Here is an 18912-nt window from a genome sequence, read left to right as displayed (position 1 = left end):
TGATAGCCATCGAACAACAATTGATATCAGAGCTTGGGACTCAGTGACCCCTTCAGAGGCAGCTGAGTGATTCAGGATCAGTATGGTTTCAGGAGAAGGGTCTTCAGGAAAGGCACCACACTTTGATATAGATGATCATGCCATTTTCATGGTGTTTGAAGAAAAAGGGAATGATTCACTTAGAACAAGCACAACCTCAGAAGATGAAGAAGAAGGAGAGGTGGATTTTGAAGCTGAGTTGAGATTTACTCTCAAAGAGCTCAAGAAAGAAAGAAAGAAGGTTAAACAAGTTTCACAAAATCTTAAAGAATAAGAGCAATTAGTTCTTCAGTTGAAAAAGCAAGTAGATGAATCAAGAAAGATTTTAGAAGATCTTGAAGAGGATTTATCACAGAAAATTACAGAATGCACAAAGCTTGAATCAGAAAATCTATCTCTAAAGACTAAATTGGAAGAGGAGTCCAATATCCTAGCTGAATATTCTGATTGTCAGAAGGAGATTGATGCTCTCAAGGCAAAGGTAGCTGAGTTCGAGAATGACTCAAGTATACATGACATAGAAACATCTTCACAGGGGCATCCTAGTAGCAAGAAGCTTGATGAGATCCTCAATTCTCAAAGATCAACTCACAACAAATTTGCTCTTGGATTTGTAGGAGAATCATCAAAGAGTGCCACGGAAAAAGGAAAAGGCACGGCACAAAATCCCATTACTGTGAAGGATAAGAGAGTTGAGAAAAACCGAACTCCACCCCATAAGACTAACCATGCTAAACAACAACAAATGGCATGGCCAGGCAGGAGAGCAGAGAACTTTGGTTATTGCTATCCTTCTCAACAGAAAGCTAGAAATGTTGTTGATCACAGGGCTCAGTACAAATGGCAAAGAGAGCCAATGAGACAAAGATAGTTCTTTCAAGGTCATTGTTTCAAGTGTAATACTTTTGGACATAAAATTTCAGATTGTAAATTCAATATTGGTCTACCAAACTTTGTTGACAGGAATCCTGTTGCACCCTTGATGGATGTGCTGGTTGAGTGCTACAGATGTAGCAATTATGGACATATTGTCAGGGACTGCAAAACTGTATTTTCTCCATAGAGATCATATAACAGTGAGAGACAGGGCAATGTCAGAAGTGTTAAAGCAACCAAGCCTAAGAAACAGATTCCTAGAGAGAAGTAACTATAGAAACCTCAATCAAGAAACAGAGTTTGGGTTCAGAAGAGCAGTGCAAAAAAGGGCAACAGTTCTATGGTTGTACAAACAGCTTTCAGAGCTCAAGGAGACTCAACACCATGGATTCTTGATAGTGGCTACTCAAGTCACATGACAGGAGACAAGAAGAGGTTTGAAAAGTTAGAGACCTATACAGGTGGGTCAGTGAAGTTTGGGAACAATGATGGTGCGAAAATAGTTGGAAAGGGTACCATTAGCCTCAACAATGGGAAGGTGCAATCCCAAGATGTGTTGTATGTTGAAGGGCTTAAACACAACTTACTCAATATCAGTCAAATCTGTGATAGGGGACATGAAGTGGTGTTTAATAGCCAAGGTTGTGAAATTAGAAGAACAAGCACAGGAAAGTTGATGGCTACTGGAAAGAGAACTTCTGGAAATCTCTACACCTTGACAGAGACAGTTAAAGACACTTGTATGCTAAGCATGGAGGAAGAGACATGGTTATGGCACAGGAGGCTTGGACATATTGGGTTTAACAGTCTTGGAAAAATTTCTTCAAAGAAGGTTGTTAGAGATATACCTATTTTGAAAAAGCCATCAAACCATATTTATGGTTCTTGTCAGAAAGGAAAACAGACTAGAGTATCTTTCAAGTCAAAAGAATATCATACTAGTCAACCATTGGAATTGGTGCACACTGATATATGTGGTCCTATGAGGACACAGAGCATCACAAGAGAGAGATATTTTATCTTATTCATTGATGACCACTCCAGGATGACATGGGCATATTTCTTGAAGCACAAATCAGAAGCACTAGAAGTATTCAAAGTCTTCAGAAAGCAAGTTGAGAAACAGACAGAAAAAGTGATTAAATGTCTGAGATTTGATAGAGGAGGTGAGTACACCTGGAAAAACTTCAAAGAATATTGTTATGAAAATGGCATCAGAAGACAGACTTCAGCTACAAGAACATCTCAACAAAATGGTGTTGCAGAAAGGAAGAACATGACTATTTAAGAGATGGCCAGGACCATGTTGATTGAAAATGACATGGGTAACAAATTTTGGAGAGAAGTAGTACACACTGCAGTATATATTCACAACAGATGTATGTTGAGAGCTTATGAGAATAAAACTCCCTATGAGATTTGGTTTGGCACGAAAGCTACAGCAAGATATTTCAAAGTCTTTGATAGTAAGTGCTACATCAAAAATACAAATCAAGATTTGGGGAAGTTTGATGATAGAGCTGATAAGGGCATCTTTTTAGGCTACTCCACCACAAGTAAAGCCTATAGATACTACAACAAAAGACTTGGCAAAATTGTGGAAAGTGCAGATGTCTAGGTTGATGAGAAAATAAATTTCTCTACTAGCTCAGGAGTTGATCCTATTGAAGTTGAAGACCTCATTGAGGTGAGTGAAGTAGGTGAGGATAGGCAAGAAGGAAGAGATGAACATGGGCATGAATATGACAAGCCTGACACTGAGGCAGATGAGCAGGAAAGGCAAAGCAGGACTATTAAGAATCATCCAAACAATCAAATTATAGGTGATCCTAGTGCAGGGATGAGAACTAGGAGTACAGGTAAGCAAACTAGAAGAGTGTACTCCAACACCTACTCTCTTCTCTCACAAGTTGAGCCAAAAACTGTTGAGGAGGCAAGTAGAGATGAGAGTTGAATGAAAGCCATGAATGAAGAGCTTGACCAGATTGAAAGAAATCACACATGGTATTTGGTTCCTAGGCCAGTTGACAAAAATGTAATTGGCACAAAATGGGTCTTCAGAAACAAACTCAATGAAGATGGTCAAGTTGTAAGAAACAAGACTAGACTTGTATGCAAGGGATATGCTCAAGTAGAAGGTATTGATTTTGAGGAGACTTTTGCTCCAGTGGCAAGACTTGAGGCAATTAGATTATTCCTAGCACTAGCTGTTCACAAAGGTTTCAACGTTTATCATATGGATGTTAAGTCTGCTTTCTTGAATGGCACATTGGATGAAGAAGTTTACACAGAGCAACTGGATGGATTCCAACTCAGTGAAGATTCTACACTTGTCTGCAGGTTGAGGAAGGCTTTATATGGGTTGAAACAAGCTCCTAGAGCTTGGTATGCTAGATTGGACACCTATTTATGTCATTTGGGTTTCAAAAAGGGCATGGTGGACAGTAATTTGTATGTGAAATCAACTGTAGATAGTCAGCTTGTGGTAGTTGTGTATGTAGATGACATCATTTTTTGTGGCCACAAGGATGAGATGTGTAGAGATTTTGCAGAGAAGATGCAGGCTGAATTTGAAATATCTATGTTAGGTGAACTCTCATTCTTTTTGGGGTTGCAAATCGGTCAGCTAAAAGAAGGAATTTTTATCTGTGAATCCAAGTATATGAGAGAAATGTTGAAAAGGTTCACCAGGGAAGACTGCAAATCTGTTAGTACACCCATGATGACTAGATGCAAGTTGACTAAAGATGATGCATCCCCATCAGTTGATCACATCACTTATAGGTCAATGATTGGAAGTCTCTTGTACTTGATAACTAGTAGACCTGATATCTTGCAGGCTATGTGTATGGTTGCAAGATTTCAGGCTGGGCCCAAAGAAACTCATGTAGCAGCTGTGAAAAGAATTTTTAGGTACCTGAAAGGTACCATTGACTATGGTTTGTGGTACCCCAGGACCAAGGACTTCACATTATCAGCTTATTCAGATGCAAACTGGGCAGGTGATGTGGATGACAGGAAAAGCACTAGTGGTGGTGCATTTTATTTGGGTAGCAGTTTAGTGGCTTGGCATAGCAAGAAGCAAGATTCGGTTTCCCTTTCTACTGCAGAGGCTGAGTATAAGCAGCCACATCATGTTGTACACAGGTGTTGTGGATGAAACAGATGATGAAGGATTTGTGTATTGAGGTTGATAGGCCTGTGGTGATTTATTATGATAATACAAGTGCTATCAACATCTCAAAGAATCTAGTCATGCACTCCAGGACAAAGCACATTGCAATCAGATATCACTTCTTGAGAGAGAAGGTCATAGAAGGAGTAGTGAGATTGGAGTTTATCCCCACAGCAGAACAGTCAGCAGATATTTTCACAAAACCATTACCCAAGGAGCAGTTTGAGTTCCTCAGACAGAAGTTGGGAGTGGTTCTTATTTCTAGGCATTAAGGTGTAGAGGGGTAGGGGGAGCATGCTTATTGTAGATGATTTGCTCCCATTATGGGCTTAGGGGGAGTTCTTGTACATCCCTCTGTACTTGTTGTCAAAGGGGGAGAGAGAGTTCCTCATCACTGTATGGGGAGAATTCCTGCCCTTCGTAGGGGGAGAAATTGTAGGTTTTGCAAGCAGGGGGAGTTTGAGTATGTTGTGTATGGTTGTTGCAGGCACACAGATGATGAGAAGGTTGCCAACAACTCCAAAGGGGGAGATTGTTGCATATAGGTTGTCATTGTTGGCAACCAAGTGCAGTGCAGTGATCAGGTGGGTAGTCTTGAGGCTATGGCAGTGTCCAGTGGCTCAAGAAACTTTGTTTGGTAGTGATTCAATGTGTTTGGAAGTGTTTGGCGGTCTTTGGATTCACTCTTGTATCCTATTTCATAAGTCATCGCGGCTGTGCTACTTTCAGTGATTTTTTCAGTGGGTCCTGCATCAGATTTTGGAAGAGCTTTGAACTAAAAAAAGCTAGTTCGTCGAGTCCTCTTTCCATCGGTTCAAACGATTCGTCCATCCGACGTCAAACGAGGGAGTTATGATTTTTTCCGTTTGGGTGCGCAGATTTGAAGCAAATCTAGAAAGTTGGATTTCATCTCATGCTCTCGGCCAGCATTACAGTTTCATATTTGTGTCTCAGGGGTTTGTTTGTAAATAAATATAAGTTTTGTCTTCAGTAACACAAATAGATGGAATAAGGGGCTCTTTTGAAATTTTCAAGAAGTTGGTGATGTAACGTTGCTTTTGAGAGCAAAATAGATTAAAATATTCTATTTTGAAATTACTTCTCCAAAGTGCTCTCAAAAGACGTGCATTGAATTTTCCAAAAAGTTTTCTTTAGCAATACCCACTTTGAAGATTCCTTTTGTGAAGATCTTATTAGTTCATCTCTAAGGGTCTTTTTGGTACTTTTTCAAAAAGTCATTTTTTGGTAAAAAGAGAAGTTGTCTTCTTCTCCAAGAGTGAAACACAGAACTGTAGAGAGCTTAAGAGAAGAGATGAAAAGAAAAGAAAAAAAAGGCAGAAAAAGAAGAGAAGAAAGATGGGTTTTTGCTTGATGAAATAGAGCAACCAAAAGGGTGAAGATGAAATCTGATCTCTCTCTCTAAAGCTATGATTTTTTAAGATCTATTTATGGAAAAAGTGGGGTGTTGATTGTGGTTTTGAAAAAAAAAAAGAAGAGAAGAAAAGAAGACAAGAAGAAAGGAGCTATTGTGGTCCCCTTATGGCAGTGCTCACTTAAAAGCTCAAATCTCTCCACAAATGACAGAGTTGATAGTTCCAGTGGGCTCCAGTTGATCTCTGTAAAGTTCAAACCTCTTGTGTGAGGGTTATAAGCATTCTTAACTCTCCTAATTTATTTATACTTCATCCCAGTTAATGATGTATGCTATAAATAGGTGAATATTGTTGAAAGACCTATTCTAGTTTGTGGTTATTTGTGGGGCATTGTTTTAAGCCCAAAACCCTATTATTTTTGCTTTGTATTTAATGGGTGTTAAATACTGAGAGTGGGTGCTCTCAGGCAGTGGGTACTTTATGTACTGGCATTAATTTCCCTCTCAGTTCTATGCTAAGAAAATTTGGGTGTGGGTGCTCCCAGCTGTAGGTGCAACAAAAGTTGAGTATTGGACAAATACGAAGCCTTTAGTGGCATTGCTCCTTGGATGTAGGCAACTTGCCGAACCACGTATACCTTGTGTTGTGCGTGTGGATTTTTGCATTATGTCTTTATTGTTGCATTTGGAGTGTGTGGGCTGCAGAATGGGTGTGCACATTTGGTAGAGCCTTTGAGTCTGGTTGGAGTGTGTACACGACCTTGTGGTTTGTTTTCAGATACGCCCAGTAGTTACCAGTGCCAGTGGGGAAGAAATTGAAAATTTTGGGTCACTAATTCAGCCCCCCTCAGTGATAGCCATCGAACAATAGTGTTCTATGAGGAAATCCATCATCTCCCTTGGGATTGTGGTGTGGAGTCTCTTGTAGAGAAACTTAACGGGTACCCATTGATTGAAGAAGATCGACGTGGTTCGTGTGGCTCGTAACGTTACCTGCTTGTTATCCTCTTCTGCTGCATTCATCACCATATCGGGTAACACCTTAATGGTGTAGTTTTGTTTACACACACAAAAATAAAATTCTAATGAATCTATAGCTGAACGAACTTGCAAAATCTTGAACAGGGAAACGACATACATTAATGTAATATTTAGTTATTTGTAGAATCCCAAGTCTCTTTGGATAATGTGTAATATTCTTAGTTTTTTTCTCTCTCTCTATCTCTAATAAACAATACTTCTCTTGATATCCGGGTGTTTTTAGTTCATTGGGGTTGAGCAGTAATTGTGCACGGTCCTCAGCCTGAGCATAGGAACTACGAGAATGATTAGCATTATTTTTTCCAAAATTTTTTTAAATTCATAAAAAAGAATTAATAAAACAAAAAAAAGAATAATTTTTTTTTATGGAACTTGGATTTAATTTGAAGAAACAAAGTCAAACATGATAAAATAATTTCCTTGACCTTGGATACCAACGCACAGACTAGATGAACCATTAGAAGACATGTAGGGGATGCAAAATTGGAGATTGAGCAACTTGGGATGCATTCTGGCATCTGAGGGCCGGAGACCAATGGATGTATGATGTGGTGCCTAGTTAGGCATTTCACTTTAACTGAACCCAGATATAGGGGCAAGCCAGCTGGCAAGGGGCAGAGATCCTTGCCTTGCAACTGTTGTTAAGACAACAAACTTTTTCTAGTTGAATAAAACTACTAATATTAATTGGAATATGAAAGAGTTGTAGAGAAAAAAAAAAGATACAAGGGTAAATGTAACACAACACGTATAACCAACACTGTATAGGAAACAGTCATCGACCTACAATTATGGCGAATGCCAGAATAAGTGCAGTGGTGAACAGAAAGAAAAAGGAAAATATATATGATGGAAAGTAATCATCGACCAACAACTCTGGTAAACACCAGAATACACGATAAAATGAAATTAAAGAACATAACACACATTATACTAGATATGTCGATATTGCAATGTATGTCGTCTTAGTATACTTGAACATATCAGAATTGCGATGAAAAAGAAAAAGAAAAATGCAAAGCATATGCTAAATAGTCATCGACTTATCATACTCATGCATGCCCCCATTGCAGCCGAAGCTGATTTATATATAAGAATGTGCAAATAATTCGATGAAATGCCACACATGTATACATATATCTATGTATCCTATAAAAATACGTATTTCATATTTTTTTGTCCAATTTTTAAGTTGACAAAAATGCCCTAACTTTTGGGTGGACTAAATTACCCCTCACCCCTCCAACTCCCAACCACCACCAACCTCTTCTTCGCTCTCTCGGGAAGCAGCGCTAATACATCTCTCAAGTTTCACCATCACACTCAAAATTCGTATTTCTATGCACACACGGCCTTAGACCTTACTAAGCAACCGCGCGCATTAGCACTCACTCTAGCACTAAGTCGCCTTTCACCAACTCTAGCAAGGGACTTGGGAAGAGAACTTAGAGAACACTAGAGAGACTTTGAAAGAATGCACTTGAATTACTTGAAAGCTTTTAGTACAAGACTTGATAGCTTGCTTGCTGATTGGGTGGTTGGTTGGTTGATTGGCTTGCCTTAGCCAAATGAGGCCACCTCTATTTATAGGCACCTCAACTTACAATGTATGGTTAGGATTTGTACAAGTGTTCTCCATCTAATGGTGGAGAACTTTCTAGCCTAAGGAACTAGAATTTTCCACCTCCTTTGTGGAGGATTCTAGCTCTTTGGAGAACTCTAGAATTGTCCTCCTTCCTTAGATATTTACAAAGCTTTTCTAGAAGCTTCTCTAGAAACTTCCTTGACCATCTTTGTTTCTAGAGGTTCTAGAACATATCTAGATTCTCTTCTAGTGTAGAGAGTTCTAGGCCATGGACTAGGTCTTAGCCCAATGTCTAAGTCCATGGGCTTGCAAGTTAGGCCCGTGGGCCTTTGTTGGGCGGGCCGTGACACTCTCCCCGCCCAAGTTGGCGACGCCCTCATCGCAACCTTCTTGGAGAACTTCGTATATGGCCCGCATGAACGCTGTATAGCCTCCTCCCGTGTGAAGTAACAACGTCCATTGTGCCACAACTTGAGTCTTCCATGTCTCTCCTCGTATGGGCCAGTGTGTTGGCGAGCCTTCTCCTTAGACACCTCCTTTAGGGACTTGTCGAGCACTAACTCCCCATCTTTGAAGCTTGTCGGTCGCCTTCTTTTGCTAGCCCTCCTCTTTCTCTTCTTCTTGGTCTTATCTTTGCAAGACCGGGCCATGTCCACCTTCCCCTTAGGTGGTGATTGTTTGTGGATCCCCGATGGCCTGATGTCCTTACATCCATCAAGAGTCTTCTTAGTAGGCCTTGTTGCATTTACAAGGCCGCCTTCCTTAGCTGCAACCGATACGTCGAGAGTTGAGTCTTGGAGCTTCTTTCCCTCTTTCTCGAGTCGAATCGCGGTCAAGAGCTTGGCACCCTCCTTAGTCCCCGACACGTGGGGACCATGTATGGAGCACCTTCCTCCATGATGCACACCGTGTTGATGAATGGCATGGGTATAGCCTTAACCCTTCTAAGAAAATCCATGCCAAGCACCACTAGATAGTCGTCCATGGGCACCACCGACAGATCCAAGGTGCCGCTCCACGTCCCCATCCGCATCTCGACCCCTCGAGCTATGCCTTGTATGGGACGAGCTTGGGAGTTAACCGCCTTAAGCCATCCTCCCTCCTTGGAGACCTTTAGTCCAAGCCTCTTTGCCTCCTCCGTTGAGACAAAGTTGTGGGTAGCACCGTGTCGACCATGACACGTGTAGGCTTCCGCTTCATCTGCGCCTCCACGTACATCAACCCCTTCGTGGAGTAGTGACCTTGACCTCCGTCTTGGCCTTGATAGCACCAAGCTGCATTAGGGAACCCATACGAATCGGCTCTTCTTCTTGACTCTTCTCCTCGAGTAGAGCACTTAAGGCCTTCCTCTTTGGGCAGTCCCTAGCCCAATGTGGCCCATCACACAAGAAGCACTTGTCCTTGGGCTTAAACTTATCCTTCTTGTCAAGACGAGGCTTACCCTCCTTGCCTAAAGAGGGTTTGCTACTACCTTCCTTGGGGTGATGAGCATCGAACCTTGGTCTCCCCACCATTCTCCCCATTGCTCTTTCTTGGCCTGTCTTCTCTTTGGAACTCCATCAATGATTCTCCCGCTATGGTCAAGCAAGGTCTTACACACCACGGCGTTGCGGCTCTTGTGCAGCCCAGTTTGGAGACCATCCATGAAGTTGAACAATAACTCCTCGTCGGTCATACTCGGGACATCGAGCGCAAGAGTGGTGAACTCTTTGACATAGTCCCGAATAGACCCAGATGCTTGAGCCTTTTGATGTTCCTTCTTGCCAAGAAGGTAGCATTGTTGGGATAGAATTGCTTCTTTAATTCCTTCTTGAACTCATCCCAGGAGTCTATTGTGCACGTACCTCTTTCTATGTCGGCATGTCCCTTCGCCACCATAGAGTTGCGTGTCGGTGAGGTAAAGTGTTGCGGTCCGCACCTTAGTCGGCTTGTCCTCGAGTGCCATCGCCTCGAAGTACCTCTCCATGTGCCACACAAAGTTGTCGACTTCCCGCGCATCTCTCTTCCCATCGAATGGCTTGGGCTTTGGTACCTCCACCCTAGGTACCTCACGCGAGGTAGTGGCTCCCCACCAGCTGCCTCCTACACATTGCCCAATCCGCTTGTACCTCATCGATGCGAGCGTCCATCTTGGCCAATGCTTCCCATACTTGAGCCTTGAAGGCGGCAAACTCTTCCTGTTGGGCGTGCATTATGGTGTTGAGAGTGGTTTGTAAGGACTCCTTGAGCTCCCCATTTGGCCCACTAGCTCCTCCTTGAGCTCCATCATGTGGCCTTCGAGCTCCTCCCCACTTTGCTCCACAACATCGAGGCGCTCCTTCACCTCGGCCGTTGCTAGCTCCACCGGAGCTAGGCGTGGCTCCATAGCTCCACTAACGTCCACGAGACTTGTCCTTGCCTCTTCGCCTCTCCTTGGTGGGAATGGCCTCCTCCCACGGGCTTGCTCACTCACCATCATGTCTAGCACTTCCGATTCGTTAGCCATGATGTCGAATCTACAAATATCTTCCCTCGCAACCGAAGCTTTGATACCACACTTGTCACGGCCTTAGACCTTACTAAGCAACAGCGCAAGCCTTAGCACTCACTCTAGCACTAAGTCGACCTTTCACCAACTCTAGCAAGGGACTTGGGAAGAGAACTTAGAGAACACTAGAGAGACTTTGAAAGAATGCACTTGAATTACTTGAAAGCTTTTAGTACAAGACTTGATAGCTTGCTTGCTGATTGGGTGGTTGGTTGGTTGATTGGTTGTGCTTAGCCAAATGAGGCCATTCTATTTATAGGCACCTCAACTTACAATGTATGGTTAGGATTTGTACAAGTGTTCTCCATCCAATGGTGGAGAACTTTCTAGCCTAAGGAACTAGAATTTTCCCACTCCTTTGTGGAGGATTCAGCTCTTTGGAGAACTACTAGAATTGTCCTTCTTCCTTAGATATTTACAAAGCTTTTACAGAAACTTCTCAGAAACTTCCTTGACCATCTTTGTTTCTGAGGTTAGAGCATATCTGATTCTCTTACAGTGTAGAGTTAGGCCATGGACTAGTCTTGGCCGAATGTCTAAGTCCATGGGCTTGCAAGGATTAGGCCCGTGGGCCTTTGTTGGGCGGGCCGTGACAACACGCTCCTTTTAGGGATATAGGATCATGATTTCTCCTTTCGTCCTTCAAACAGTCACGTCTCTCTCTCTCTCTCTCTACCATCTCTGCAACTCCGACTAGAACCATCTCTAGCGGTCGAATGCATCTGTGAACATCTCTGCAGATCACCAACCCCGTCTTGCTCTCTTCAACAAGCGGTTGCTCATATCTCTTGTTGTTGAGGCTTGTCTCTTACAAGTCTCAAACAAATCGTATTCTATCTATTACCTTTCTCTTGCTGGCCGTTGCAATTGACGGAGTCTCCGCTCACATCTTTCCCTAGAACTCATCCGTACTGCTGCTCACATCTCTTGTTGGTGAAGCTTGTCTCTCTTAGTATTTGTAGTTTTTAAAACCTCCTCACCATTGTCTGTATCTGAAGAACCAAGCAAAACCTTCTATACCCATTCCCTGATATGGCAGAATAAGTGGTTTCAATCTTTTTCTATTTGCTCCACATTTCTTCTCACTGAGATCCATGAAGAGGACCAATTCTTTCACTTTTTCCATCATGAAACCCCTCCCTCTGATTTTTTCGATTACCCTTTCTCCCTCCCCATCCCAAACTCCCTCTTTTCTCTACTCTTCTCTCTCCTGATAATTCTCAAACTTTCTTTTTTTTCTGTCATCTCTTTTATTCTACAAACAATTTTGGTGGTGAATTTTCTGAAATTGTAGTTTTCGAAGCATTCTATTTCTTTGTTCTTTGGTTATTTCTATGGTTTTAGTTGGCTAATATTCTCTATTTTTGTTTTTGTTTTTCTCAATTACTATCCGAAGAGATCAGGACTCTCATTACTGATTCAGTTCTTCCTTTGTGTTTCTAGCTTTCTTTTTTTTCCTTCTTATACAATGCACTTGGGTTAAGATAATCCATATCTCAAATCGGGTTGTGGATCATGAAATGGTGCAAACTAATCTCCATCACAGGATTTTTTTTATGCCACGTGTCGCATAAGGAAGGTGATATTGCCGGAAATTTTCAGATTAAAGAATTAGAGAGGATATTTATCCCAGAAGATGATGTTAAACTGAATCAAGCGAAGAGAGGCTATGAACATGCTTCCGCGGAGGGAAATCGTCAGGCGGAGGCTAGATGGGCAAACGTTATTGGAAACATCTTTTTGGACAGAGAAGAAGACGATGAAGCTCTCAAATGGCTGCTAATCGATTACAATGTCTCTGTCAAGTATCTCCCCGAGAAAAGCTCGTTCCTACCTGTTGGTCCCTTGCCGAGATTTACTTCAGTCTCGAACATTTCAGAGATGCTCTAGTCTGTAACCCTTTTCATCCTCTCTCTCTCTCTCTAGTTCATCTACTTCTCTTTTTACCTTATTGAAGTTTGGATTCAGTGAATGCTCAACCGGACATTAATCTCCCATTCGCCCATTTAGATTTTAGACCTTCTTTTGGTTTCCAATTTTGTTCCCATTTGATTTCAATTTTGGTTTGGGTTTATTTCAACCTCTCCGCTTTCCCTTTCCTTTTCATATTTTCTTGATGATAAAGTTGTAATTTATCAACTACCAGTTTCCTCCCCTCTCTCCCTTTCTCATAACGTTATGTTCCCTTTTTTTCTAAATGGATTTTTGAGATTATTTTCATGGCTTTGGATCCCAGATAAAGCATTTGGAACTTGTCCAGGACATTTAGAGCTCTGCCCTCTCCAATGGTGGGAAGAAAGGAAGAAGATAGACCCAATTATAGATGAAAGAGGGTGGGTTCTGGAATCGAGGGCTCTGCTTGTGCGGTTTGCGATGGTACAGCCCCCATTTTCAGGGACAAGCCGTTGGCTGTGATCGAAGGAGGCGATTCCGCAATGGAGGAGGCCAATTTCTTGACCAAGTTTTTCCTTTTATTTATTTATTTATTTTTTTCTATTTTCTGCGTTTTTGGGTTTACCATCTACTCGTGTTGAGAGTATCCGGCTGCCAAAACGGGTAGTGTTTCATGAAATGATGCAAAACACAGTCTTCGGGCATAAACCCAAGTACTGGCAGGTACTGCCAGATTAAAGAATTGGAGAGGATTTTTATCCCTTGCAGAGAGACCTAACATAAATCTAAAGATTGGTCGCGAGTTCAACTCTCTTGCATCGAAAATTATCCTCTCTAATTCCTTAAAGTGTGGTAGTGCGACAGTACTAGGTGGAGATGTCAACACCTAACGGTCCATATCAATCAGATCAAACCATTAGATATGGCAACTGTCTTGTGTCGACATCTCCACTATCGCACTACCGCACTACCGCACTGCCACACTTTAGGAATTGGAGAGGATAATAATCCTCTTACACCACACCCTATATAATATAAGAAAGATGGTTCTCTCAGCAAGCACTACACCCTCGCATATTGTTTTAGTTACTAGTAGAAAATGTTCTTTGTACACTTGGGGCATGATGAGCCCAAACACATTGGATCCAGATCTTTTACGCAGCTGTCCGAGCGGCACAAACAAAGGGCCACGTGCAATAACTACCTTACCCCTCCCCCAGGTGCACGCGGCCCTATGTCTGCACCGCTCAGGCCCCTTGGGCAGCTGCACAGTAGAGGTGGGCGCATCCGTGTGTTGTGGTGCAGAGAGCATCGCCAGTCCAAAGATAAACTGATCATGTGGGAAACCTTTGTTCTTTTCCTAGTGAACACGTAAACGACATTTTTTCTTTAAAAAAAAACCGTACAAGTACATTTTCGAAGAATTAAAAATAAAATACTTTTTCGAAAGGAAAGCTTTTATCAGATTTTGGTTTCTCAGTGAAATTGGTTGTGTTATGTGGAGAAAGAGGAAGCCTCCGGTGTAAACGATCATCGATAACGGGTTCGATCACTTTAACTATCGGTCTTTCTTTTCTTAGATCTACTAAATCAACTAAAACAATCTTTCTTCTGGGGTATTTTGCAGGGAAAGTGCAGCCATTCCATCCAGGTTCAATTCTTTCTTTCTCCGGCACTTTTAGGGTTTTTTCCGTTTCTCTTCTTCTCGTTTTCAGTTGATTCTCCTTTTTTCCTCTTTGTTAGAGGTCCCAAGTTGTTTAAGGTTGTGGGATTTTTGAACTTGTTAAAGTACGATTTGTGGGTATTTTTAAAATCTATTCTGAATCAATGAAGTGGAAATTGGTCCAACAAACAGGGTTGACGAAGCCACAGTGTCAATGTGACTATTTGGGATGTACTCCAAATTCAGATTTTAGATTTCAATATCACTGTTAGGGTCCTGTAAACAAAAGAGAGATTTTAAGTCTTCTGCTTTAGGGAACTGAATTAATTTTAGACATTTCAGTGTATCTTATGGATCTATTGATCCTCTGTTAATAATATGCATTTCCATCATATTGTAATAGTTGTTTTGTTGGTAGTAGTAGAAGCTTTCATTGATTTTCTATAGTCTTTTTTAATATTAGAAATCTGGTTTCAATTACAAAGTATTTATCAAACTATTAACCATTGCAGGATGGAAATGGCTTCGTGTTCAACTTTAGACATTTTGAGTAATCTGCCAGAAAATTTAGTAGAAAAAATCTTTTTGCATTTGTCAACAAGAGATGTGGTGAGGACCAGCGTCCTTTCAACTAAGTGGAGACACAAATGGATTTCAGTTCCACATCTCATATTCAATGATGAATGTATACCAGTTTCTGTTGGTTCACTTGGTCATGATAAACTTGTGAAAATTGTCAATCATATTCTCCTACTTCATAGAGGCCCAGTTCTGAAATTCCATATCTCTAATTCGCAGTTAAAATCCTGTTCAGATATAGACAGCTGGATTCTTCACCTCACGTTATTAAATTCTGTCGAAGAATTTGAACTTCAGATTTCAAAATCGGTGTGTCATGTTGTTCCTCCATGTTTATTCTCCTTTGGACATCTGATTCAGTTAAAACTTATTGGCTGCAAAATCATACCTCCTGTGACATTCAAAGGCTTTAGTTATCTCAAAAGTCTGTTTTTTAAAAAGGTTACACTCTCTAATGCATCATTGGAATGTTTGCTTTCTACCTGCCCTTGGCTTGAAATGTTGTCATTGATTGATATTGATGGTCCGACTCATGTTGAAATTCGTAATCCAAATCTCAAGTATTTGTTGTTCGATGATAAATCCATTGGTATATCCCTCAAAGATTTGAGACTTTTAGTTTATGCAAACCTTTGTGCAATAAATGTGGCTCATTCTGACCAACAAGGAACTTGCAATTTTATCAACAATCTTGGCTCTCTGCTCAATATTCAAAAGCTTGTCATGAAAGGCTGGTTTCTAGAGGTAATAGAACCTTATGATTTTTCATATTTATTCAGCAATTGTCAAACAATCATTTATGTTTTCCTCTGCTTGCGTCCTATTACAGTCCTTAGCCGTTGGTGATGTGCCGAGGAGGCTTCCTTTTACTTTTGATCATTTGAAGAGCATCTCCTTCCCATTAAACGTGGAGGATATGAAAGTGATTTTAGTTGCTATATGTTTGTTGAATAGCTCCCCTAATTTGCAAGAGCTTGAAATCTTGGTAACTTACTTATAGCACCATCCTTTTTGTTTTTGCCTTCCTATGGTTCTTTGCTCTCATTAACTTGTTCAATCCTCCAGCTCCATCGTAATAGGGAATATGCGATTGTTCCTGTCATGGATCTCCAAGAAGCAAAGGATCAGTTGGAGTGTACATTCAACAAACTCCGGGTTGTAAATATGTCCAAACTTTTTGGCACAGAAATTGAATTGGTACTTATTAAATCTATCCTTGCCAATTCACCCGTGCTTGAGACAATGAGTATCAGTACTACGACTAATGGCGTTAAAAAATTAACATTGTTGAAAGAGTTGCTTCAATTCAAAAGAACTTCACAACGAGCGAAAATTGTGCACTTGGATTGAAGTGACCCAAGTTGTATTAGATGTGCCTATGGTCAAATTTATATATGAAAGAGTGTTCATATTACCAATTGAAACTAGTGAGTAAGGCTTGGTTTTCATTGTTTTGTGGGATACTAATGATTTGGCAATGACAACATTCATCTCTCTCTACTTCTTGTATGTTTGCTAGCAAATTTTGCAGTTCCTTTCTAAATCATTTCACTTAATTAATTTTCTCTCTTTAGGCATTGTGGACTTTCAGAGTATGACACCTTTCTATTTCAGTCAAAGAGGTATGCTATTTTGGAAGGAAGTTTTCTTGAAGGTGGTAGAGGGTATACAGAGTGAGAAATATAAATTTCAGCAATGCCTAATAGGATTTTATATAGGTGGTGGAAGTAATGTTAGATCATGCAGCTTGATGACCATCCACCTTGAGTTCTTGAAAGAGCATTTCAGGGGATGTTATAATCCAGCAAATGGAGCAATGACATCCATTCAAAGGCTGATGACACATGGTTGTGAGTGAATGGATGCAATGACCTATAGGAAGATATGGATGGTGCCCTTTACTCCATCCACTCTAGGCTGATATAGGTGGCATATCAAAACCACTGAAGCTGTAGGGCTAATTAGGGTAGCAGACTCAATTGAAGCATTTAGCATTTGGCATGAAAATTCCATTGTTGTGTCTTCTCAATTTAATGATTCCATAGCTGGATGAACTTACAAAAGTCAGAACAAGGAAATAACTAACTGTATAATGGGCGCTATTCATTGATGTAATATAACAGGAGATAACAAAATAACTAGGTTCAGCTAGAGGTTCGATGGGTACCCAGTTACTGCATTGACCATCCTAATTAGTGAGTGTAGGTCAAGTATTAGGAAGACAGGCTTGAAAACTAATCAACTCTGTTCTAGTACCATGATTTTATCCTTCTTGACTAGAAACCTGTACTAATATCTCAGATAGCTGATTACTACATGAAATTCTGAGATTTCACAAATTGCCAAATTTTATACTACAATGAGATCTTAACTTCAGACTTTTTCTTTTTAATGAGATACAATACGTATTCTTATAAAACACATTTAGATTGGAATTGGATAAGAGTTGACAAGGCCCAATTACAACAACAACAGCTCTGCCTTGAACCAACTAAATGGGGTTGGATACATGGATCTTTACCCTCTAATCAGTTTTATTCGAGGTCCGACTTGATACAAGGCCTAAGCTATGCATTTCTTTCCTCGCTACTTCTCCTAAAGTCATTTTAGATCTACCAATGTCTTTTTTTTATTCCTTCAATCTGAATCAAATCACTCATCCATACTGAAGCATCCAAATGCCTTCATTGAACATGGTCATGCCACCCACCTGAAGTGAATTTCTCGTAGTGTATCATGTATCAGAGTTACTTCCAAATCAGTTGTAATATGATCATTCATTACGTTATCCTTCCTAGTTTTGTCACTCATCCATCGGCTCTAATATGATCATTCATTACTTTATCTTTCTTAGTTTTGTCATTCATCCATCTCAACATCCTCGTCTCCGTTACATTGAGTTTATTTATATGATGTTTCATAACTGCCCGATGCTACAAACACGGCTGCATCATCTAAATATGAATGCTTGGCTTTCAATTTTCTTCACTATATGTGGGCTCTGTCTTGGGTGGGTTTCAGGTCACCCAGGGCATCACTCGAGTCCAACTTAGGGTCCAAAAATTCTAGACTGCACATGCGGTTAAACATACCCTAGTGCCCATCCCAACTTTCTATTATTACATAAAAATGGACTCAGATATTAAGGCTATGTTTGGTATGCATTCTTGAATACATGCTGAAATATAAAAAACGCTGGTTGTTTTACATTCCCATTCTCGGATCCAAGGATGCATCTGAAATGCGATTTATGGTCATTATGGGGCTTGTTCTGATGGTTGGAGCTCTATGAGATGGAAAGATACAAGGATTCTGCTGCCAAGAGGACTCCAAATCAACTACAAAGCTTGAAATTTGAGAACCTTGCCGATCAATTTATGAAGCATGAGTTGAGGATCCATTCTTGCTTCCACAAGTACCTTGATTTCAATGGTGAAACCCTAGCATAGATGGTGGCAATCGATGCATGCTTCTTGCTTGAATTCCTCCAAATTTAAGCCATTAAAGAAGGCAAAGTCCAAACAGCAATTATGTCTATGAGGTCGTATATGGTGGGTTTGTAGGAAGGAAATTGGCTCATTATGCAGTCCTTAGAGATATAACGATGCTCAAGAATCAAATTCCGTTGTTCATAGTGAGGAAAATCTTGGAAGTCCAGCATTCAAGAGACGATTTTTTGCCTCCATGTTAATGTTTTTATGCAAAGAGCTTTCTCCAGTCAAAATGATTTGAGGACTTACCTAGCATCTAAGTCACCGATTGTACACGCTTTGTTATGTGTCTAATGGGACCCACTCTAGTGTATGGGCGCTAGATTGGGTTAGCCTAGTATGGGATAGGTTAAAGGGCTTGATTTAACATGTTCCATCAGCTCTAGAGTTTTTAGCGTATCGGTCAAGTACCTAACATTTCATATCAGAGCCACTCACCACATCACAGGTTTGAGTCACGGAAAGGGCTACCTGGAGTAGAGTGAAAGCCCTCAAGAAAGGGTTACCTACCTCCAGGCAAAAAACCCTGGAGCAAAGTGAAGCCGCTTGGAAAGGGCTAACTGCCACCAGAGTGAAAGCTACCTAAAGTGAGAGCCGCCAAGGACAACAGCTGCGGAAGCATGGTGGTCTGTTATGTGCCTAATGGGACCCATTCTAGTGTATGGGTACTA

At 40.9% G+C, this 18912-nt stretch overlaps 1 protein-coding gene across 2 annotated transcripts in view; it reads left to right on the top strand.

Annotated features, from left to right (window-relative positions):
* The window catches only part of LOC122646444 (F-box/FBD/LRR-repeat protein At1g13570-like), a 119995-nt gene extending 103881 nt beyond the window's left edge, over nucleotides 1–16114 (top strand). Inside the window, exons 1-3 of one of the 2 annotated variants that reach the window (XM_043839999.1) lie at nucleotides 14572–15494; nucleotides 15580–15735; nucleotides 15816–16108. In XM_043839999.1, the coding sequence (XP_043695934.1) occupies nucleotides 14685–15494; nucleotides 15580–15735; nucleotides 15816–16100 (1251 nt within the window). In that variant the 5' untranslated portion in view covers nucleotides 14572–14684 and the 3' untranslated portion in view covers nucleotides 16101–16108. Of the gene's footprint in view, nucleotides 1–14571; nucleotides 15495–15579; nucleotides 15736–15815 lie in introns of those variants that run through there. The other variant, XM_043840000.1, reaches the window with a different exon arrangement.
* Nucleotides 16115–18912: the final 2798 nt, after the last annotated feature.

The sequence above is a fragment of the Telopea speciosissima genome, chromosome 11, assembly GCF_018873765.1.
Source record: "Telopea speciosissima isolate NSW1024214 ecotype Mountain lineage chromosome 11, Tspe_v1, whole genome shotgun sequence".
Taxonomy (NCBI): Eukaryota; Viridiplantae; Streptophyta; class Magnoliopsida; order Proteales; family Proteaceae; genus Telopea; species Telopea speciosissima.
Note: the sequence above shows the minus strand (reverse complement) of the source record. Positions and strands in the feature narration are given on the sequence as shown.